At 38.5% G+C, this 24,455-nt stretch overlaps 1 protein-coding gene across 1 annotated transcript in view; it reads left to right on the top strand.

Moving 5' to 3' along the window:
* The first annotated feature begins 11,457 nt into the window (after positions 1-11,457).
* The window catches only part of LOC132405502 (thymosin beta-11-like), a 29,574-nt gene continuing 16,576 nt past the window's right edge, over positions 11,458-24,455 (top strand). Inside the window, exons 1-2 of the mRNA XM_059990366.1 lie at positions 11,458-11,765; positions 13,160-13,284. Coding sequence (XP_059846349.1) covers positions 13,254-13,284 — 31 coding nt within the window. The 5' untranslated portion in view covers positions 11,458-11,765; positions 13,160-13,253. The remainder of the gene's footprint in view (positions 11,766-13,159; positions 13,285-24,455) is intronic.

Below are 24,455 nucleotides of genomic sequence, written 5' to 3'. Positions count from 1 at the left end.
TCTGGGATCCACATTCTGGTGCAGTGTGGCTGTGGTTAGTGGCTGGATATTTTGGTTGTTCATTCTCTCTTTTCATGCTGCCACTTGTACTCGGCAACACAGCAAAGGTCACTCTCATGTAGCACAGCTTCCTCTTGAACAGATTTCCTCCAGTGAAATGTCTTCAGTTTTTAGATGTAATGTTGAATTTCTTCAGGCTGATGTTGGTGTAATCTTTGAAGCATTTCCTTTGCCAAGCAGGGGCTTGCTGACTGTATGAACCATGCATATGTTCTCTATCTGCATTGTATCCTGTGTTGCACATTTATTATGTTAATAGTCACATGAGTGGGGGGGGGGGGGTAAAAGCAATAGGAATAAGTCACATTCATGCTTATTTCGTTGTAGTTTGGAAGCTGAGGTCCAATGGAATATTATGTATCTGTTGCTGAATGCTCAATTATGCTTAGCTGGCATTTGGGTATGCTTAGGCTTCATTGCTTAAAGATTGTATGTTTGCTAATTGCTAATAAAGGATTAAATACACATCCTTGACTTTTGGAGCAATCACAGAAGTGAGGGCGCATCATGCAAGTATAACAAATCCAAAGTGTCGCTAGTGTTTTGGTTGCTACATTCTGTTAGCAAAAGTTTGACAGTTATACCAAATGAACATCAGCATTCAGACGTGTCTGAGAAACTAGCATTCCAGCTTGGGGCAAGTAACAACTTTTTTGTTGGTTCATGCCCAGTGTTTCAGTTTGAAGCACAGGTTTGAACAGTCAATGTTGCCTGTCCATTGGGAACTGAAAGCTGTGTAATGGTGTTTGCCTGAGTAGCTCAACCACGTGGTTCTGTTGAAATGCTGAACTGAAATACTGCTTTGACTGTCGACACCGAATTGAATTTGTCATTGTTTTATCTGGTTCTTGCACTTGGAAAACAACACGAGTCAAGTCAGAAGCAGTGACCTTGAAGTCAACAGTGAGAATATATTTTTTATTAAAACTTGCAATATTGAAGGTCAGATTGCTGGAGGAAAGTGAAAATATTTATAAAGCCACAGAACAAGCTGTGACTATGTATAAAGCTGAAGACAGCATGTCTAACATGCATGCAGCTTGTTCTATTGCTAGCAGATCAGGCTATGCACCGGCATACATTAGAATGGAGACCAATTTAGCTGCTTTATACACAAGACGTTGAGGAATAAACATGCATTGGAAAAGATGGGCCAGCTTCAAAGAAACCAGGAAGAGAAAATGGAACAGCTTTGAAGAAATCAGGAACAGATGAAAGAGCAACTTCAGAGAAAGATGGAGCTGGTCAAGATGCAGAAAGAAAATGCAGCCAAGATAGCCAGAGTTAAAGCACTAAGGGCTTCAAGTTGCCATGAGTGTAGGGCAGTTCTATGGGGAGAGTTCATATGCTGACATGGAACAGAGGAAATCTAGCATACTCGGTGTCAATGTGGATACATCTGAAACACGGTTTTCAATGGTCAGTGCTGCCTGTCCAATTGGGGATTGAAAACTGTGTAATAGTGTTTGCCCGAGTAGTTCAACGACTTAGTTCTGTTATGGAAATACTGCTTTGACTATGAACCACAGGTCTGAACCCCAAGGTTCACTCTCAGCTTGTACCAAGAAAGCACACGTCACTCGTTTCACGTGATAAAAATCTAAATGCTGCACTGGAGAGCACAAAGATGCGAAAGGAAATAATGACCACAGTGATGCAACAGAAATCCACTGCATCTCTGCCTAAAAGAGATTAAAATTCTCAATGGCAATTCATTTGAAGGCTTTCAAGAACAGCACTGAAAGCAAGACTGATAATTTATGGTGACCGTTTCTATTTTCTTGAACAGTTCACTGGAGGTTACCCTAGAGAAAAGCCTGTTGTCCATTCTATATAAACTTGGTGTTCCCGGTGGCAGGTCGTGAACAATGAGGTGAAGGACGGCAGCATGAAGTAAGACCCAGAGCAGCAAAGACGTGGTAAAAGGGTGCTCTCCCAGTAAACAGTGGCACTCTTTGGGATTTGATTTACTATTTTTTTTGATAGACATTGAATTTTTCAGACATGGGCTTGGAGGATAAACATAGCAACAGACTTCAATAGAATGTTAACAAAGCAGATGAAACTCAGTGAAGAGTGCAAAGTGATACAATTCAATGTAAACAGAGGAGCAAAAATCTAATAATTGAATTCTCCAGTGGGTGCAGGACCAGAGATACTTCAGTGCAATTGCCTTCATCTTGGCAGGATAGGTTGCAAAAAGTTAGTAATTCACATGGGATTCTGGTCTTCATAAATCAAGTGGACAACAGTGAGATCCCATTAAACCTTCATGATTTTAAGACAATTTTTTTTTTAAATCATCCAAGAGAAAGGAGCAAAAGGAAGATTTAAGGGATGTTAAAAAAAAAGCATCAAGAATGACAGTGGACCGAAGACTGAAGTAAAGCAACTGGTAAAAGATGCCACAGTGATCGGCAGAATTTCAGTATACATGAAATTATAGTTATGATCTGGAATCTACTACTAGAAGCACAGTGAAGGTAAACTTACAGATTTGGATGTATTTTAAAATTTAAGGGAAGAATAGAGCTTGGGATTTAGTAGACACTCAGCAAGCTTGAAAGCAGCTGAAGCAGATCAGAAACCCTGAGAGCATCCAAGATGGAGACCAGAGCCCCTAGAATCAGGTTAAACAATTCAGCTATCTACAATAACATCATGATAAAGCAGCATTAGAATTTCTACAATACTTCCAAGTTGCAAATGGCTTTAGTTCGGCACATTAGAAAATGTACGGAATCCAGGACACTGTACAAGCAGTTATAAAGATGGGAAAAGTTTACAGAATTGATGAAAAATTTCTTTAGCCAGAGGGTGGTGAATCTGTGGAATTCATTGCCACAGACTGTTGTGAAGGCCAAGGCATCAAGGTTATATTCAAAGCAAAGGTTTACAAGTTCTTGATTTGCAAGGGCATCAAAGATTACAAGGGGAAGGCAGCAGAGTGGTTTTGAGAGGATTAATAAATCAGCCATGATGGAATGGCAGAGCAGACTTGATAGGCTGAATGGCCTAATTCTGCTCCTATATCTTACAAGAAGAGAGGTACTTGAGGTTAGTGACTGTTTTGTATTGACTGCAAAGTACGATATAACATTAAATACAGTGTTGTGGTTAATTAAGAACTCAGTAATAGGAACGAGGAGAAAAACCATGCACTTTGGTGTGCATTTGTTGAATGTGTCATACACATTTGGATTCCAAAACAAAACTTACGGCATAAACTGGAATAAGAGCTGAATAAAATTTAAGAACTTAATCAAAGTTGTTTTAAAACCGAGAAATCTCCAAAATTGCACATCCATAATCTAAAAATGAAAGCTTTAATTCAGAAAATCAACTTTTATATTTGCTTAATGAAAGGCTTGAATTTAATTTCTGAAATAAACAGAAAGTACTGGAAAGACTCAACAAATCAGACATCTGTGGAAAATAGTTAACATTTCAACATAATCAAAGACTCTTTATCATAACTGCTGGGGAATAAAAAGCAAGTTAGTCCAAATAGCAGAGAAAGTGATAGGAGAAGCATGGGTGGAATATTGAAAATGTCTGTAATTGGGTGAAATGATCAAACCTTTGAAGTAGACTTGAAGTTCCCAGATATTTTGCCCAAATTAATCAAAATGCTTTAAAACATACTTTCTAGCAAACTTTTAAATCATTACTATGAAATACAATATAGGCATCATTTTAAAATCCATTTGAGTTTAAAAGGCTCAAATTCCAGTACAAATCCTCATCACAAGCAAACAAAAGAAAATGCCTGGTTTACCTCTAGTTCTTTAAATGGTACAACTATTTAGATTATTCTTGCAAAAACAAATGTAGCAAGAGCTCTGATAATGATAAATACTCAATAAAAGCACTCTAGATCTTGTTTTTTTTAATCCAGTTTAGCAGAACTTAGTTATGCAAGCATCCAACACTCCTCCTTGGAAAAAAGAATCACAACTGAAACCAAGATTGCCAGGCAAAACAGTTTACATTGCTGCATTGCTTGATCGCCATTTTAAGAGAATGAGTAAAATTACACTGCGCAATGATCCTCACATTAGATTCAGGTTTGCAACACAAAATAAATTAATTTTGTAAGGGAGCACAAAGGAGAGAAGCAAAACTTATTTTTTCCTCTCTAGTGTTCCTCACTATTAGTTGGATGACAAGTAACAGCACATAAGGCAAGTAAGCCATAACAGTTCTGTCCACCCAGATATTCTTCTCCCCCTCCCATTGGGTAGAAAATACAAAAACCTGAAAACATAACTGATCAAAAAGTATTGCTTTACATCAAGAAACTTACCTTTGAGCACAGACACCCACTGAAAAAAACAACTTATACACCAATCACCCTTAGTGAATAAGCATTTTTTTAGCCAGCTATGGTTGCTTGAGATTGTGGCAAAAGATCAACCTGTAGTTCCTCATTGAAGAAACACAGAATATGTCCAATCTTTCTTGGTAATTAACCTAAAAGGAAAACAAATAGCATTATTAGCAAGGCAGTGCTAAATAATACATTAAAAATGGTACAGGATGGCTAATTTTTAAAAAAGGACTTTATACTTAAAAGCATTAATTTTCCCTTTTCTTCTCTATCCAATTGAAATGCAAGTACATCTTTAAATTGCAAAGCCTTTATAAAGACACTCCAAAACAAACCACTGAATTACTTCACACATATATGTTAAGTTTATTCAAATGCTTGGCAGAATTGTTTAATGTAGATTATTATTGCATGTGTTATATAAAACAAAGAATACATTTTAGAGGATTAGTACAATAATAATGAAGTCTAATGCTCTTGCCATGATTTCTTTTAAATGAATTTGAACATCTTTCACTGTGTATAAAAGTATACACAGTTCAAACTAATCAAAAAATTCATGTTCCATCATATTCAACTAAAAGAAATACACACACGATAAAATTTATTTCATAAGCTTCCCTACGGAAGTTTCAAATATTACGGAGCAGTATGGTCAAATTAAGCACTTTTGACCAATAATCACATTCATAATCACATCCACAACCTACGGACTCACTTTCAAGGACTCTTCATCTCATGTTCTTCCTATTTATTGTTTATTTATTATTATTTGTTTCATTTAGTTTTTGCACAGTTTGTTATCTTTTGCACACTGGTTGAATGCCCAAGTTGGTGTGGTTTTTCATTGATTCTATTATGGTTATTACTCTATTACGGATTTATCAAGTATGCCCACAAGAAAATGAATCTCAGGGTTGGCTCTGGTGAAATATAGGTAATTTAATAATAAATTTAATTTGAACTTTCATGTTTATTTTTGGGGGTGGAAGCGTGCCATGAAATGTATTGCCTCTTTATGACACAATACAATTACATACACTACATTTTAAATTTTATTTTTGTTCCCCCATACTGCTAAGAATCCAGCTATTAACATGTAATGTCTTCAAGTTTGATTTACCAAAGTATAACACTTCACACTTTACCAGATTGAATTCCATCTGCAACTTCCCTGCCCAGCTTTTTATCATGTCCATGTAACCTACGATAACCTTCTACACTATCCACAACAACCCCAACCTTCATATCCTCTGCAAATTTACTAACTGACCCATCCACTTCCACATCCAAGTCACTCATAAAAATCATAAGGAGGAAGGATCTCAGAACAAAGCCCTGCACAGTCACAGTCCTCGAGGCAGAATACTTTCCATCTACTTCTACTCTCTGCCTTCTGTGGGAAAGCCAATTCTACACAATCAACTTGCCATGGATCCCATGCATTATGACTTTCTGGGAAATCCTGCCATACAGAACCTCAAAGATCTTACATCATATCCATCTAACATCATGTCCACTGCTCTAATTTCAATTTGTTTTGTTTCTGCCTTGAAAAGCTTAATCAGCTTCATGAGGCACAACTTGCCCCCTCACAAAGCCATGCTGACTATGCTTCCCCAAGGATCCTCTCCAATAGTGTGGCCACCACTGAATAAGTCTACTGGTCTGTAATTCCAAGAATCATCTCAATTACCCTTTCTTGAACAACATTTGCAGTTATCCAATATTTTGTTTGCCACGGAAACGCAAAGATGACAGTCAACAACCTAGGGTATAAACCAACTGGCCCTGCAGACTCATCTATCCCAATGTTTTTTGGAAGCTCCAACATGGCTTCTTTCATAACCTTGACATGCTTTAGCACATTAACCTATTCTACAAAAATCTCATACTTGTCAAAGTCCCAGTCCCTGATGAAATCAGAAACAAAAAAAAACAATTTAAAGACATTCCCTACCTCCTGGCACATTCTTCCCCTATATACCTGAACAGTCCTACCCTCACTCTCGTCATCCTCCTGTTCCTTGCATACATGTAGAATATTTTAGGGATTTTCTGAATCCTACTTGCCAAGCTTCTCAAGTACTCTAACTTTAAACTCTTCCCAGGCTAACTTAACTCTCAAAAGCACTGCCTGATTTTTGTTTCTTACCCTTTAAATATGGTTCCTTCTTTCTCTCAACTAACTGTTCCACTTCTTGTCAACCATTTTTTTCCTGTCTCGTTGGGAAGACCTATCCATAACCCTAAACAGCCTCCTCACTTCTGCTGTGCATTTCCCCAGGAACATCTGTTCCCAATTTACACGCCAAAGTTCCTGCCTTATACCAATGTAATTAGCCCTCCCACAGTTAAATACTGCTCCTACCCTTATCCATAGCCATATTAAAGGTCAAAAAGCTGTTGTTACATCCCTTGTAGTATGCCGACACACAAAAATAAAATGTCATCCAAAATTACATTTACAGAATTGCAGACATTTATGGTTTCAAAAATGGTCCAAAATTCATTTGTTAAAATTATTGTTTTACTACAGCTCAAGGGAGGAAATGCAGAAGATATCATCTGCATGGATTTTCAATAAGTACAAAATGCTGCTGAACAATACTAACGTCCAAGGAATTTAAAGTTCACTAACAGCATTGATTGGACTAGAACAGTGCTTACAAACGTTGTGTTACCACCTCTTTGCCTCCCAGACTAAACAAAAACTTTTACTGTAATTTTAGAGCATACATTAGTAGTCCAACTACTCACTACTTCATTGCTTTTTCACCAATGAGATGAAAGGACTTGATGCAGTGATTTCAGCTTCTCAATGTCTGACTGAACATCACGCAGGAGTCTCAGATCCCCATGTTCAGTAATTTAAAGACTACTTTGTTGCTTTGAAAGTTGGACAACTGCAGTTAAACCACACTCCACTAAATATGATGTTTGAGAGGCAAAAAAAGAACATCTTGACCTTTTTCCAAAGTACATGATAGCGGTTAAATTTCTTTCTGCAATCAAAAGTCGTAAAATGAGTTTTTGAACCTCAGCTTCAGCTCAAACTCAGTGTGTTCAGTTCTTCCTCCATCCTTCCTGCTTATTCCTCATTACAAGGTGTCCAGGAATGGATTTATTACCCAATCAGGAAATTGGATAGAGATCCTAATATATCTCTGACATGTCTTTATGCAACACATCCAAGTGGGCACAGTATACTTGAGATCATCGGGTATTCTTTGTCTTCCAATTCAGACTCAGAAACTGGAAAAGGTCAAAAGCCAATATTGCACTTAAATAGGGTTAACTTGGACAGATATGTGGAGATGACTGTTAAGATTCACATCATTTCCTTGCAACTGAAGACTGATTTCATTGGACTTTGGAAATAATTCTGGCAAATAAGCAGTCACGCCTAATATTCTTGAGTTGATTACTAAATGAAGCATTTGAGTCCCCAAAGAATGCTATCAGTTTCAAAAGGCATCTCAAGCAGCCTGGGAATAATTCTGGCAAAAAAATAATGTTATGCCTAATATTTTTGAGTCAATTTCTGAATGACGCATTCAAGTCTTCAAAAATTTTTATCAGTTTCAAAAAGTGCATAAAACCATTTTAGGCCATTTCCTTTTGAGAGGCACCTGATTTCTGTGTGCAACAGCAAGCATTCGAACTCTCCATCATTCTCAATACAAAGCTCTTAAAATAGTGTAGAACTGAAGGCACAGAATTTGATTTTGTTTACTGCTGAGATAAATGTATTTAATGATCTGTGTGGACAATCACTTAGGTTTGTTGCAACAAGTTGCTGTCTGTGATTTATCATTCTGTGTAATTATGTTAGGTCCAGCTTTTTTTAAAGAAAAGTTACAACACCGTGGTGGCATCCTGTCATTGAAACTGCCCCATCTGTTGCACAAATAAGAATGTTCCCCTGCAAAACAACAACGATTGAACCATACTTGCATCTTTTATGAAACAAACATAACCAAAAAGCAGATTTGTTGCCCGGCAAAGCTGACTCACCTAACTGCAGAGCAAATTCTGTTGCCCTAAGTATGTTGTGCAATGTGTCTTCCACATTCTCATTATTCATCTTTGAACAGAGTTGTTACTGAGCAGAATCATTTACTTGGTCTGGTGACTTAAGAAAAACCACACTCAGAACTTCCCTTACTGCAAGCAGAATCAGTTCTTCTCCAACTGTATGGTGCTTTCCACATTTAGGAATGAAATGTTGTATGAAGCATCACTATTTTGTTGTGAATTGCTGGAAAACATGTTTAAGCGTTTTCCATTTCTGAAAGTTTTCAGAAAGAGCCTGAAAATAAGCTAAGATCTTATTTGCTTTATCAGAATGTATTCTTTCAGATGTTCAGAGCCAGGATGGCTTCATTGCCTCATTTGAAAAAAAAAACTTTTTCACACAACAGAGACCTTGGCTGACATTGGTTGCTTCATGCTGGTATAAATCCGTATTTCAGATACTCTATACTATGTTGTCTAAAACTTTTTCATTTGGTCTGCTCCAGCCATTTATGTTATGAATTAGTAACCACAGTCAATCACCTCAAGTGATGTTTTCAATAAAGGAGAAAATTATGACATATCATAGCTCAGACAAAAGCTGACTCTTTGCCTGAAAGTACATAAAATGGGATAGTGATATCTCAGTTGGGCCATGGGCTACAGAAGCAACGTCAAGACCATTCAAAAAGGCAGATTCTGAACTTTACCCCCATTGAACACCATATCCTAATTCACAGGAATTTTATCACTGCTTGAATAGAGTATGGTAATCACACTGCCTAACACTATACTACATTAGTGAATCGCAATAATGCTCAGGCCAGGCCTGACAATAGCACTACTTCTTCAATCCAAATTTCTCATGATATGCCAAATATAGAAGTACCACACTGCTTTTCAACACCTATAACCTGCTTTGAGCAAAGGCTAAAAGAACGGTGGGTTAGCAAGAGATTACGTCATTACACATTCATTTTATTCAATTGAGACACTGAGGATCAAATGCTTATAAGTAATTAATTCTTAAATTAAGCCAGTAATCCCTCATCTGCTCCTTGCTACCTTGCACTACCCCCGATCTAAGGAAATCTCACCAACCCCTGGGGAAGAGGAAGGCACAATATTTGCGAACCACTGGACAGTATGGTAGACTGTAACGGTCTGGATATGAATGAAGGTAAATATTGGAAGAGGAAATCATCACCAGAATTCATGATATATTTGTGGTGAACCCTACTGACCAAAACGCAAGCATTCAGAAATACTCTTAACTTTCCCTTCTCTGAGTGTTTCTTTCAGCTCAAACTTTCAGTAAATATGGAATTGTGATTCACCTGGACCAAATCCTTTTCAACTCCTAGAAGCTGGCACTTCTCCAATTAAATATTTAATTTTACCCTAACTACTAAAAGTTGTGATTTATTAACATAACCTAAAAAACTAAAAACTTTACAACATTAATCATGGTTTACAGTACAATATCTGTACTCAGCACCTATCCTTATAAACAGTTTCAGAGAGCCATTTGAAACATTAAAGGCAAGAAAGACTTTGCTGAGTCATTGTCATCGCCAGACAAAAATAACTCTCTCATAAAACTGCTGGCAAAATCCCCAATAGATTAACCACATTCATGGGTTCCAATGACTTTCAAACTCACATCAAAACCACCTCATCTCCTTCAGCATTCAACACTAAGAAACTAAATTTTAAAATGCTCAGAAAGAGTCAAAACTGAAATATTGGTAATCCATTTTACAAGACAATGTTCTAATTAATTTATAACCATTATTAATTACCAGCTTACTAAAGTTTAATAACGACATTCTGTATCCATAACTTACTAAGATTAATGCAATACAAAAAAACACCATGAAGGAGGGCTCTCCAAGTTTGTACTAAGGGTTTAATGTTCTAAATCAGAACGACTGCATGAAAGTGGATTCACTATAAAGGTCAGCTTTTCCAACTGATTACAATCTAGTAATGCCTCCATCTTCTCAAAAATACACAAGCATTGGAGGAACCCAATTTAACTCGGAAGTGAGTTTATTAAAACCTTGGGGTTACAAATTTAAATATAGAGCTGTTGAAAACTCTTAAATCTAAAACGAAATATCAGAAATTGGGATGGGGAGTTACTTTTTGTAAATGTACGAATCAATAATAGTTTATTAAAACGTTTGCAGACTACAGAATTCCTTATTAAGAGCATTTTGCCAGCCTGAAATGTTTAAAATCGAAAATAAAATTTACCTCAATTTTTTTCTGATTTATTTTCTAAAGAACAATATTTGTTACCAAGGGCGTCTCAACTTCAACAGCATTAACGCAGGGGTATATTAAATGCCAAATTATGTCTCAGGCCAGGGGCAAATTATATGCAAACTTCCTGAAGACAGTGCGTAGTTTAAAACAAGGGTTTAATGAAGGCTGAGTTGTTCTAATTCAGGATGACTAGATGTGTTCAACAACAAACACTTCCACAGCAAAAAAAGTCTACAAACAGCTTCGCAGAAAATACTTCCATAACCTTCTAGAATGGTGTGCGATCTCCTTTGTAGCCACCCCAAAATACTAGACAGCGAATAACTATCAAAACTCAGTGCAACCACCAAAACATTTGCCTTGACTTAATATTCCGGAAATGTTCGTCCTCCACAATTGCAGGAGGCGCCAACTATACGAGTCCAAATAAAACAATGCGTGACATTTTTTGCGTGCAGTTACAACATTAAGTTAGAACAAAGCTACGACCGTAAATTACAAATACAAAACCTTTCATCTGAACATGGTTTTATTGTGTTTGCTTAGATGCGCGGTGTTTTTATTATTTCAAAGGGGGACAGCGTCGCGCCCAGCCAGGCCTCCCGACAGCCGCCCACGGGAGCCCCATCCTCCCCGCCGACCAGCCGCGCACCACAGCCGGCGGCGAGCGCTGCGCAGGCGCAGTGGGGGCCGCCCGCGCATGCTCAGCGCGAGCCGTCACCGGGACAAAAATACGCGGCCGCTTGAAGTCGAACTCAGGCCGAGTCCCTCACTTACTTGTTCGGGCCCAAGCAGCGGAGCTTGGCACCGACTATCCCGGGATGGTTTATTTCCAGCCGTCACGTCGGAGAATGCTGCTGTAACTTGTTCAAACAGTCCGGCCGGTCTCGTGGAAAGGCTTGCGTTCTCTTTTCCACTTTCTATTCCACCCAGTTGTTGTATTTCCTTCGTTAATGATTAGACAACATCTGCGTCACTAACCGAAGCTACTACAGGAAGTTACATCACTCCGATTGACCATGCTAGCCATTGACAGACAGGCTGCCCAATTACGTCACTGTCAAGCGAGCTGAGCTGCCGCCCTCAGGTAGCTTGTTACTATGGTCCCGGGGTGGGAGTAGGGGTAAAGCCTATCCGGTCGGTATGGACCAGCAAACACGCCCCTGAAGATATGGTGCAGAATGTTTCTTATATTTATCTCGATAAAAGCGGCAAACAAAGTTAAATTAATCATTTTGCCTTCAACAGTCCCACTAAATATATTTCTCGCGTATCAATACCATACATGTTCGATGGTCAAGTAATATGAAAGAATGAGCGCTCTAGAGTAAATAAATGGCACAATTAAAACAAACTGTATTGCAGTAGTATGCTAGACTTAGTCGTACAGTAATGCTGCATTACTGCAGTCAAAGCCTACACCATGACATTCCAGTGTGAGTCCTGATGAAGGGTCTCGGCCCGAAACGTCGACTGTACTCTTTTCCATAGATGCTGCCCGCTCTACTGAGATCCTCCAGCATTTTATGTGTGTTGCTTGAGTGCAATATTCCTCTTGTCTGTGATATTCCTGAGTCCGCAATAAAACAGTGTTATAAAGCTCCGAAATGCTGCAGAATATTCAGGACCTTACCCATGTGACAATTATTTATTATGTGGTTGTGGAGGCAGATGTAAAACAAAGCAAATTCCCATACCTGAGATTACAGCACGAATCATTTATAAAGAGTAAAAACCTTGATTTGTTTCTATGTATCCATAGTTCAGAGAAGTTGAAGACTGCATCACTTTCAAGTTGAGGTTAGCAGTCATACACTCAAAACAAAACAAGATTTTCTTTTGCAAAATTCAGTACTTCATTCCATGATATACTCAGTTACAAAGCAATGAATGACAAGAATGGTCTGTAGTTACAAAGAACGGTTAAATAGGCTGTGATTATAATTATTTGACTATAGATCAGATTCCTATTTACTTACCACATGTTCATTGAAACAAGCAACCAAATATGTTGCTTGCATTAATAAACAGCACACCCAGAGATGTGCTGGGGACAGCCAATAAGAGCTGCCACACTTTCTCGTAAGGTGTGACTTTGTAGTTTATAAAATAATGTGGGGCATATGTAAGGTGGTTAGACGGATTCTGTTTTTCAGTATAGGACTGGACAGCACTAGTTTAAAGTGAAAAGGGGGAAACTTAATGGAGATCTGAGGGGTACATTTTTCCACACAGAGGGTAGTGATTATCTGGAATGATCAGCCAGAAGCAGTTGTAGAAGGCACATACAATATTGATTTTAAAAGATGTTTGGACAGATACTTAGATATATTCCTTTTAAACATATCACAGATCAACACTGTGCACCTCAGGGGTGTGTGCTTAGCCCACTGTTCTCTCTCTACATACCTATGACTGTGTGGCTAGGCATAGCTCAAATGCCATCCATAAATTTGCTGACGATACAACCATTGTTGGTAGAATCACAGATGGAGACGAGAGGGCATACAGGAGCAAGATATGCCAACTAGTGGAGTGGTGGTGCAGCAACAACCTGGCACTCAACGTCAGTAAAATGAAAGAGTTGATTGCGGACTTCAGGAAAGGTAAGATGAAGGAACACATACCAATCCTCACAGAGGGATCAGAAGTGGAGAGAGTGAACAGTTTCAAGTTCCTGGATGTCAAGATCTCTGAAGACCTAACCAGGTCCAAGACACCAATACAGTTATAAAGAAAGCAAGACAGCAACTATATTTCATTAGGAATGTGAAGAGATTTGGCATGTCAACAAATACACTGAAAAACTTCTATAAATGTACTGTTGATAGCATTCTGACAGGCTGCATCAGTGTCTGTTAAAGGGTGGGGGGGGGCTACTGCACAGGACTGAAAGAAGCTGCAAATTTAGTTGGCTCCATCTTGGGTACTAGCCTACAAAATACCCAGGACATCTTCAAGGAGTGGTGTCTCAGAAAGGCAGCGTCCAGTATTAAGGACCTCCAGCACCCAGGGAATGCCCTTTTCTCACTGTTACCATCAGGTAGGAGGTACAGAAGTCTGAAGGCACACCTGTCTGGACACGCTCCCTGCTGACTGCTCCTGTGGCTCCTCCCACAGACCCCTGTATAAAGGCAATTGAGGCCTGAGCCCGGTCTCCAGGATGTAGTATGGTGGTCACTCACTGCTTGTTCCTTCTTCCAGTCAATAAAAGCCGATATCTCGCCTTTACGTCTCAGAGTGAGTTCTTGATGGTGCATCACACACTCGGCAATTTAGGAACAGCTTCTTCCCCTCTGCCATCCAATTCCTAAAAGGACATTGGACGCTTGAACACTACATCACTTTTTAATATATATTATTTCTGTTTTTTGCATGATTTTTAAATCTATTCAATATATGTATATTGTAATTGATTTATTTATTATTATTATTATTTTCTTCTTCTATATTATGTATGCATTGAACTGCTGCTGCTAAGTAAAGAAATTTTATGTCAGATGCCGGTGATAATAAACCTGATTCTGATTCTTATAAACATTGTTACATCCCCTTTAAACATATCCGTTTATAAGGCATAGAGGGATGTGGGGTTAATATTGGCAAATGGGATTAGTGAAAATAGGTGTCACAGTCCACATAGACGAGGTGAGCCGTTATGGCCTATTTTTGTGTTTATGGTTCTATTACTCTTAAGAATTCACCAGCATATAACTCAGACAAAATGAAAAACTAGACCACAAGTATAATGAGGGAGATGCCTGTAAATCAGAATCAGGTTTCATATCACCAGCGTATGTAATGAAATTTGTTGTTTTTGCAGCAGCAGTGCAATGCAATACATAATAATAAAAAATAATGAATTCCAGAAAAAAATATATATAATATTTAAATAAGTAGTGAAGTAGAGTAAGAAATGAAGTAGAGTTCATGGGTTCAATGTCCATTCAGAAATTGGATGGCTAGATTTTTTGACATTATGTTGGTTGAGGTTTAAATGTTAACAGACATCAGGATTACCTTTGTTCTTTCTCAAAATAATGACATGCATATTTTGATGTCAATTGAATGAGTGGATAGGTCTGTAGTTTAATATCTTCATCAGTAAAGCAGTAAAGAGACTCACTTCTCTGGATTGAGTATTCAACTGTTGGCTGAGTTGATGATGATACATAATGAGCCACATCTTGTTTATCAACCATAAATGTTGATTGATTAATTAATGTAAAGCAATTCAAAAAATGGAATAATGAGATTGGTGCTTAAAGCTGACTAATTTCAGAATTGAAAATACAAAAAAAAACAAATTTTAAATAAATAAAAGAAAGTGATATTGAAAGAAGTTTCCAAACTGGCTGACTAATTGGAAAGCAAACTTGAGATACAGTGAGTCTGTCAAAGTTAATTTATTATCAAAGTACATATACGTCACCCTGAGGTTCACTTTCTTGTGAACAATCACCGTAAATACAACACACACGAATCAATGAAAGGTCACATCCAACAAGATGGACATCAACCACTGTGCAAAAAAAAAACAACAAACTGTACAAGTACAAAAAGAAAGACAAAAAAAAGTAAACAAACAATAAATATCGAGAACTTGGGATGCAGAGTCTTTGAAGGTGAATCCATAGGTTGTGGGAACAGTTCAGCAATGGGGCAAGTGAAGTTATCCCCTCTAGTTCTGACTGAGGGGTAACAACTGTTACTGAACCTACAGTTGTGAGTGCTGAGGCTCCTGTACCTTCTTCTTGATGTCAGCAGTGACAAGAGAGCATGTTCTGGGAAGTGGGTGTCCTTTATGACGGATGCTGCTTTCCCGAGACAGCACTCCATATAAATGTGATTAATGGTGGGGTGGGCTTTACCATGATGGACTGGGCTGTATTCACTATTTTTTTTATAGGTTTTCCTGTTCAGTGGCATTGGTGTTTCCATGCCAGGCCATGCTATACCCAGTCTCCATCACGCATCTATAGAAGTTTATCAAGGTTTTAGATGCCATGCCACATCTTCACAAATTGCTTCATGATGGCAAGTTTACAGGTGACTTCTTTAGAAAGTAAAAATTTTAAAAGGAAAAACCTTCAAAACCCCTACTGAGTATGTACAAAGTACTTGAGTAGCTCAAAAGTACTAGACTTATTAACATAAAGCAAATAAAAATTAAATTAAAACCTCAATCCAAAAAGTAAATTTAGCATATGATAATCTATATTAAAAAGAGAGTAAGGAAAAATATGAAAATAAACTGACTTTTAAGTACAACATTAAATCATTATTGTAATCTTTCACTGAATTCTAGGGAAATATATAATGAAAAGCAACACACACAAAGTGCTGGAGGAACTCAACAGCCCTGGCAGCATCTATGCAAAAGAGTAAACAGTCGTCATTTCAGGCCAAGATCCTTCATCAGGACTAGGGTGCTTACTCTTTGCACACACTTTCTGAAAGTGTGTGCCCAAATTTGCGATTATCTTCAAGGAAAGGAATTATTGGCATTTGGATCATAACCCTACATCTGGATCACATGTATGTGTAACATAGAAGGTAAATAAGAGTGATGCATTCATTGTCTACATGAATTTTAACAAGGCCTTTACTAGGTCCCAGATATCATATTGATCAAAAAAGTGAAAACCCAAGGGGTTCAAGAGAATGGGTCAAATTTTATATTACCTGATTTATAAATTTATCCATGGAGTTGACAGGAGGAAAAAACATTAGGTTATAACAGATGGTTTGGTTATTTGTACAGGCAATTGGTAGATGGAACTTAATCCAGGGAAGTGTGAGGTAAAGCATTTAGGGAATTGAAACAGAGCAAGGGAGGATGTAGAATGATATGAGGGAGCAGAGGAAATCTGGAGCTTATGTAGAGATCCTTAAAGATAGCAGGACAGGTCAATAAGATGGTTTGAAAAGAAATTTGTGATGGGAAGCTTTCCTTTAGTAATAGAGGTGTAAAATGCATGAACATGGAGGTTATATTAGACCTTTATACAAAAAGTTACACAGCTTGAGTTCTGCATACAGGCTTGGTCAGCGTATTTACAGGAATGATGTGATTGCTTTGAAAGGGTGCAAAAGAAATTTACTAAGATATTTCCAGGATTGAAAAACTGTAGCAATGAGTAAAAGTTGTATTACTGAGGGTTGATTTCTTTGAAATCATAAAGGTTGAGGGAGAGTTAATGGAAATGTTTAAAACTTTGTGGTCAGATAGAGTAAGAAGAATGGGTCTATTTCCCTAGACACAGGTTTCAGAAACCAGGTCACTAGAAATTGGTGGCAGGATCAGAGAACTAAAAAATTAGGACACCTTTTAACTGAGACAAACTCATTGCCAAAATGATTCATATCAAGATACTGAAAACAAACTAAAGGTGATCACACTAAATCATTACTGATCTTTTTCCAAGCCTTCAACTGGTGTATTGTATAGAGTTTGGGACATAACGCATTGGAAAGTATATTAAAGCCCCAAAGGATAGTGAAGAGGATATATCAAGAAGATGCCAGTGAATGAGTGAGTTCAGTTATGTTGTGAGATTGGAAAAAAATCTGATTATACTCATTAAAACAAATAAAGTACAGCCTAGTACAGCTATTTTTCAGAGAAATTTCCTTTATCAGTTAAGTGAAACCAAAGAGTCATAAAACATTTGGCAAAAGAACGAAAGAGTAAAGGAGAATTTACATTAAAAGAAAGAGGTACATACAGTCAGATCCATGAGTAATTTGTATTTGAATATGCATTTGAAGGGACTAAACTTCAGGAATCTCGGATATAGTTGACTAAAATCATCCAAGACCGAAAATGACTCTTTTTGTAGCTGTAAAGGTGTAGTGTGTAATTAATTAATTAATTTATGTATGTATGTACATATACATTTAAAACTTGTAAAGTTTAACAGTAAATTAGCTGGCTGCAACTCAGCCCTTTCCATGGTATATATTGTTTTGCATCTTTCTCTACTTTAATCTCCATAAAACAGGAAATAACAAAACAAAGGTCTTCAGGAAATAACTAAGTAAAGATATTCAGGAACTACTTTCACTGTTAAAAGCCCTGAAATTAGCACCTTGTGCCTGAAATGTTTTTTAAGGAGAACATTCCAAAATATTTTTCCAAGATGATTACTGATTTTTTTGCCTTTGTGCATGTTTCAATATTAGCATTTTGTAAAAATTCTACAGTGTGCTTGGTTGCTCAACCTGCTTGATCATTCTTTCTGTGTGCAAGGCATTCATAGAACTGACAGCTGAAAACAACATGCTGACAAAGGTGAAGTCCATGCCACATACCTTTGTAGGCAGTTTCCTTTGAGGTCAGCAATTGTGGGAAATTATTAGAGTTTATAATAAAGGATAGACTGATTCAAACTTTTCATCCAACCAGAGGATGAATATGTGAAGCATTAAATAATGCCAGAGAAACTTTGAATGGATTTGAATGTAAGCAAATGTGAAGTTACATAGAAACATAGAAAGCCTACAGCGCAATACTGGCCCTTCGGCCCACAAAACTGTGCCGAACATGTCCTTACTATAGAAATTACCTAGGGTTACCCATAGCCCTCTATTTTTCTAAGCTCCATGTACCTATCCAGGACTCTTAAAATACCCTATCGTATCTGCCTCCACCATAGTCATCGGCAGCCCATTCCACACACTCACCACTCTCTGCATAAAAAACTTACCCCTGACATCTCCTCTGTACCTGCTTCCAAGCACCGTAAAACTGTGCACCCTGGTGTTAGCCATTTAAGTCCTAGCAAAAAGCCCCTAACTATCACACAATCAATGTCTCTCATCATCTTATACACCTCTATCAGGTCACCTCTCATCCTCCACTGCTCCAAGGGGAAAAGGCCGAGTTCACTCAACCTACTCTCATAAGGCATGCTCCCCAATCCAGGCAACATCCTTGTGAATCTCTTCTGCACCCTTTCTATGGTTTCCACATCCTTCCTGTAGTGAGGCGACCAGAACTGAGCACAGTACCCCAAGTGGGGTCTGGCCAGGGTCCTGTATAGCTGCAACATTACCTCTCAGCACTTAAACACAATCCCCCAATTGATGAAGGCCAATATACCGTATACCTTCTTAACCACAAAGTCAACCTATGTAGCTGCTTTGAGTGTCCTATGGACTCGGACCCCAAGATCCCTCTGATCCTCCACACTGCCAAGAGTCTTACCATTAATACTATATTCTGCCATCATATTTGACCTACCAAATTGAACCACTTCACACTTATCTGGGTTGAACTCCATCTGCCACTTCTCAGCCCAGTTTTGCATCGTATCAATGTCCTGCTGTAACCTCTGACAGCCCTCCACTCTATCCATGACACACCCAACCTTTTACTAACCCATCCCTCCACTTCCTCATCCATGTCATTAATAAAAGTCATGAAGAGTAAAGGTCCCAGAACAGATACCTGAGGCACACCACAGGTCACCAACCTCGATGCAGAATATGGCTCATCTACAACCACTCTTTGCCTTCGGTGGGCAAACCAGTTCTGGATCCACAAAGCCATGTCCCTTTGGATCCCGTGCCTTCTTACTTTCTCAATAAACCTTGCATGGGGTACCTTGTCCATATACACTACATCTACTGCTCTACCCTCATCAATGTGTTTAGTCACATCCTCAATCTATTCAATCAGGGTCGTAAGGCACGACAAAGCCATGCTGACTAATCCTAATCATATTATGCCTCTCCAAATGTTCATAAATCCTGCCTCTCAGGATCTTTTCCATCCACTCACCAACCACTGAAGTAAGACTCACTGGTCTATAATTTCCTGGGCTATCTCTACTCCCTTCCTTGAATAAAGGAACAACATCTGCAACCCTCCAATCCTCCAGAATGTCACCCATCCCCATTGATGATGCAATGATCATCACCAGAGGCTCAGCAATCTCCTCCCTCACCTCCCGGCTGGGGTATAATTGACTTAATCAATTATTTATTTTGGTCCTGAAAAATAAAGAAAAAGATAGCTGTTTAATCCATAATGCAAGTTTCAAATCGGGCCAGTTTCATGAGACAAGTCATTTCTGTAGACACGTGCACAAACAAGGAAGCCCTAGTTTCCAGCAGTTCCCAGGACTTTCGGGAAATCAGGGTTCTAAATCTGCATTAGATTAGACACAGAGCAGGTCTAAAAACTTGTTTTTTTTAATAGAGTGAAACAGCTTCAACTGAGATGAGTAAGTTTCAGGTTGTAAATTGTTTGAAATAATTTAAATGTACTTAATAGACAACTTAAATGTTTCTAATTGTTTGCGTTTTATATATCAATAGTATGATCTAATATTTTTTAAAAATTCAATTCAATATTCATGAGTGTCAGCAATATTCACAAAGTGCATTGGTTGGTTCTGTGATTTAGTTGAACATCGAAGTATTTCTGGGGTAGGGTTTGAATCCTGTGGGAAGGTTTCAGAGAGCCTCACTGAATTGGGCCTGATTACAGGCCCAGATTGTTCCTTCAAGTGAGCGTGGGTAAGAAAGCAATGAGCATGGATGAGTCAATACTTACTGAAACATACCAGATCAAACCTTCCCATTGATCAACCAGTTGAGACATTTGGTCCACATCTTACACTCATTCTTCTGAAGAGTACAAAGCTGAAAGTAGCAGAGATGCAAAGAGAGATTGGAAGGCCTACACAGATCATTGAAATGTTATGGATGGTTGCAAAAGCTAATCAGGAAATCCAATAAAATTATGACCTTCATACTTATAGCACCAGAATGCAAATAGACAGGTAACCAAAATTCTGATTAAAATACACTTTTGAGTTGTTTTGGGCCTGATTGGTTATGAAAGATACATTGATCTGAAAGGAGAGTAACAGACACTGAAGTCCTGCATTGCTCATGGAAATTGCAATTCAATTAATTCCCCTGCCTAAGACATTAGGAATATCAATCAGCTTACTATTCTTCACTGGCATAAGTATATTTTATGCAACCATTTTTTTTCAATGCACATTTCTGAAAGCATTCCAAAGACTCAACAGCTTCTTTAGTTCTGTCCCAGCTTTATTTTTTATAATTATAACAAATATTTCCCACATTTCTGTTGCACTCTACCTACCTCTGTTCTTAATAACAAATGTATACTCATGCAGGGAAGTTTAAGACCATAAGACATTGGAACAGAATTAGGTAATTTTGACCATAGAGTCTGCTCCACCATTTCATCAGGGCTGATCCATTTTCCATCTCAGTCTCAATCTCCTGCCTTCTCCCCGTATGCTATCATGCCCTGACCAATCAAGAATCTCTCAATCTTTGCCTTAAATACACACAAAGACCAAGCCCCTCCCTCCCGAGGCCACCTGTGGCAACGCAGTCCACAGATCCACCACTCTCTAGTTAAAGAAATTCCTCCTTGACTCCACTCTAAAAGGATGCCCCTCTATTCTGAAGCTGTGTCTTCTTGTCTTAGACTCTCCCACCATAGGAAACATCCTCTCCACATTCATTCTATCAAGGCCTTTCACCATTCAATAGGTTTCAATTAGGTCACCCTCATTCCTCTGAATTCCAGTGTATACAGACCCACAGCCATCAAACACTCTAATATATAACACACTGTTCAATCCTAGAATCATTTTCATGAACCTCCGTTGAATCCTTCCCAGTTTCAGCACATTCTTTCTAAGATAATGGGTGCATAACTGCTCACAATACTCCCAAGTCTGGCCTCAACAGTGCTTTATAAAGCTTCAGCATTACATCCTTGTTTTTTTTTATTCTAGTCCTCTTGAAATGAATGCTAACATTGCATTTGCCTTCCTTATGACTGACTCAACCTGCAAATTAACCTTTAGAGAATCCTATACAAGGACTGCAAGTCCCTTTGCACCTCAGATTTTTGTATTTTCTCTCCATTTAGAAAATACTCAACCCTTTCATTTCTTCTATCAATGTGCGTGACCATATTCTACCTGGAACTAATCCATTTTCCACTTCTCTTTGCCCATTCCCCTAATCTGTCCAAGTCCTTCTGTAGCCTCTCTACTTCCTCAAAACTACCCGCCCTCCACCCATTTTCGTAGCATCCACAAACTTTGCAACAAAGCTGTCAACTCCACCATCAAAATCATTGGCATATAACGTAAAAAGAATTGGACCCCTGTGGAACACCTCTAGTCACTGTCAGCCAAGCAGAAAAGGCTCCCTTTATTCCCATTCTTTGTCTACTGCCTATCAGCCACTGCTTTATCCATGCTAGTATCTTTCTTGTAATACCACGAGCTCTTAGCTTGTTAAGCAGCCTCATGTGTGGCACCTTGTCAAAGGCCTTATGAATATCCAAGTCCACCGATTCACCGATTCACCTTCGTCTATCCTGCTTGTTATTTCTACAAAGAATTCCTACAGATAGGTCTGGCAAGATTTTTCCTTGAAAAAACCATGCTGACTTTGGCCTATTTTATCATGTGCCTCCAAGTATTCCAAAACCACAACCTTAACAATCGACTCCAACATCTTCCCAATTAACGACATCAGACTAACTGGCCAATAATTTCCTTTACTGTCTCTCTCATCAGTAAGTATCTCAACCATGAAAACAAAAGGCTGAGAGCACTGTAGATAAGGCAACATATTTGCAAAGAGAAACAGAATTAATGTTTCAGGTCAAAGAATTGCAGAAGTATGAAAACAAGTTAGATAAGTTACTGAATGAGATTTACTTTATTTAAAAGTTGTGATGTTGGAGAATTGCTGTGAAGGGAGTTAAGCTGTATAGATACATAATTTTTGAATTTGAATTTGTATTGTAGACATACTGACAAATTGAAACTGAAGGTAATCATAACACCTAAGAATAGGAATTCAATTAACTTTCTAACTAGGGAAAATAAAAAGGAAAGAGTCATCTGTAAACCCTTAAATAGGGGAAAACACCAGATCTAATTAGTTAGAGAAATTGGAGTAACCAAGGTTATTTTAATGAATATCACTGATTCTAACTAAACAGGAATTTTGTTTTTGTTGATATCTGAGATTTGGAACCTAAACAGAATGTTGGAATTTTAAATTGTTCGTACTCAAGTAAATATTTTGTATATCTTGTTTTTTATAATAAACAAAGCTTATCTCCAGAAGTGTGTGTTTTCTATTCGCTGCCTTCTTTCAATACCTAGAGCTTCTGATGCCCTATTAGCACCTAGTGTAGTACTATGTAATTTGATTTTTCTCATAAAGAGTGTGGCGACCAGTCACATGAGATAGGACTAGCACGACACAGGTATTAGAAAAATGAACAAAGGTTGTAAAATGTTTTGAAAAACTAATTAAATTTTTTTTTAAATGAGCAAAGGGATGTAATAGCTGCCTAGCTCTTTCCAAGTGATCTTCCTTCCAAGTACTGGCTGCACTTGAGTCTTCTCAGTTGGCCATATGTAATAGGGATAGTGACAAGAGCACTGATCCATTATACACAATCATGTTAGGGAATGTGAAATAAATGGTACATACATTTCCCAGCCACCAATTCAGTGGTACATACAGCAAAGGTGCAAACATATGTCCTGTTAGCACATCACAATACCTGCATCAGCCTTTATCCCTATTTTTCCAAACAGTTAACATAGATCAGAAAAGTTTAGTGGTATGTGGGGTCAAACATGGACAAATGGGTCTAGCTTAGATCAGCATCTTAGTTTGAACATAAAACAGTACAGCGCTGGACAGGGCCTTCAGCCCACAAAGTTGTGCTGAACCAAGTAAACTGGTAATTAAACTTCTTGTAATCACTTCTGCCTACACAATGTCCATATCCTTCCATATTCCTCACATTTTTGTGTCTCTTAAAAGTCTCAGCGACACACACACACAAAATGCTGGAGGAATTCAGTGGGCCAGGCAGCATCTATGGAAAAGAGTACAGTCGATGTTTCAGGCTGAGACCCTTCATCAGGACGCCTCTAATGTGTCTGCCCCCACCACCACACAAGGCAGTACATTCCAGGCACCACCAGTCTCTGTAAAAACTTGACCCTCACATCTCCTTGAAATGTCAACTTCTCACCTTAAATGCGTGCCCTCTGGTGTTAGCCACTTCAGCTCTCAGAAAGAGATATTGCCTGTCTGCTCTAAGTCTCTCATAATCTTATAAACCTCTGTCAGATCTCTGCTCCAGAGGAAATAACACAGGTTTGTCCAACCTCTTGTTAAAGCTCATGCCCTCTAATCCAGGCAGCATCCTGGTAAACCTCTTCTGCACCCTCTCCAAAGTCACAAAAACATAGAAAACCTACAACACAATACAGGCCCTTCAGCCCACAAAGCTGTGCCGAACACATCCCTACCTTAGAAATTACTAGGGTTACCCATAGCCCTCTATTTTTCTAAGCTCCATGTACCTATCCAAAAGCCTCTTAAAAGACTTTATCGTATCCGCTTCCATCACCATTGCCAGCAGCCCATTCCACACACTTACCACCCTCTGCGTAAAAAACTTACCCCTGACATCTCCTCTGTACCCACTCCCCAGCACCTTAAACCTGGGTCCTGTTGTGGCAAACATTTCAGCCCCGGGAAAAAGCCTCTGACTATCCACATGATCAATGCCTCTCATCATCTTCTACACCCTTATCAGGTCACTTCTCATCCTCCATTGCTCCAAGGAGAAAAGGCCAAGTTCACTCAACCTGTTTTCATAATGCATGCTCCCCAATCCAGGCAATATCCTTGTAAATCTCCTCTGCAGCCTTTCTATGGTTTCCACATCCTTCCT

The sequence above is a fragment of the Hypanus sabinus genome, chromosome 15 (assembly GCF_030144855.1).
Source record: "Hypanus sabinus isolate sHypSab1 chromosome 15, sHypSab1.hap1, whole genome shotgun sequence".
Classification (NCBI taxonomy): Eukaryota; Metazoa; Chordata; class Chondrichthyes; order Myliobatiformes; family Dasyatidae; genus Hypanus; species Hypanus sabinus.
The sequence above is the reverse complement of the archived record's forward strand: the minus strand, read 5'-3'. Positions and strand labels throughout refer to the sequence as shown.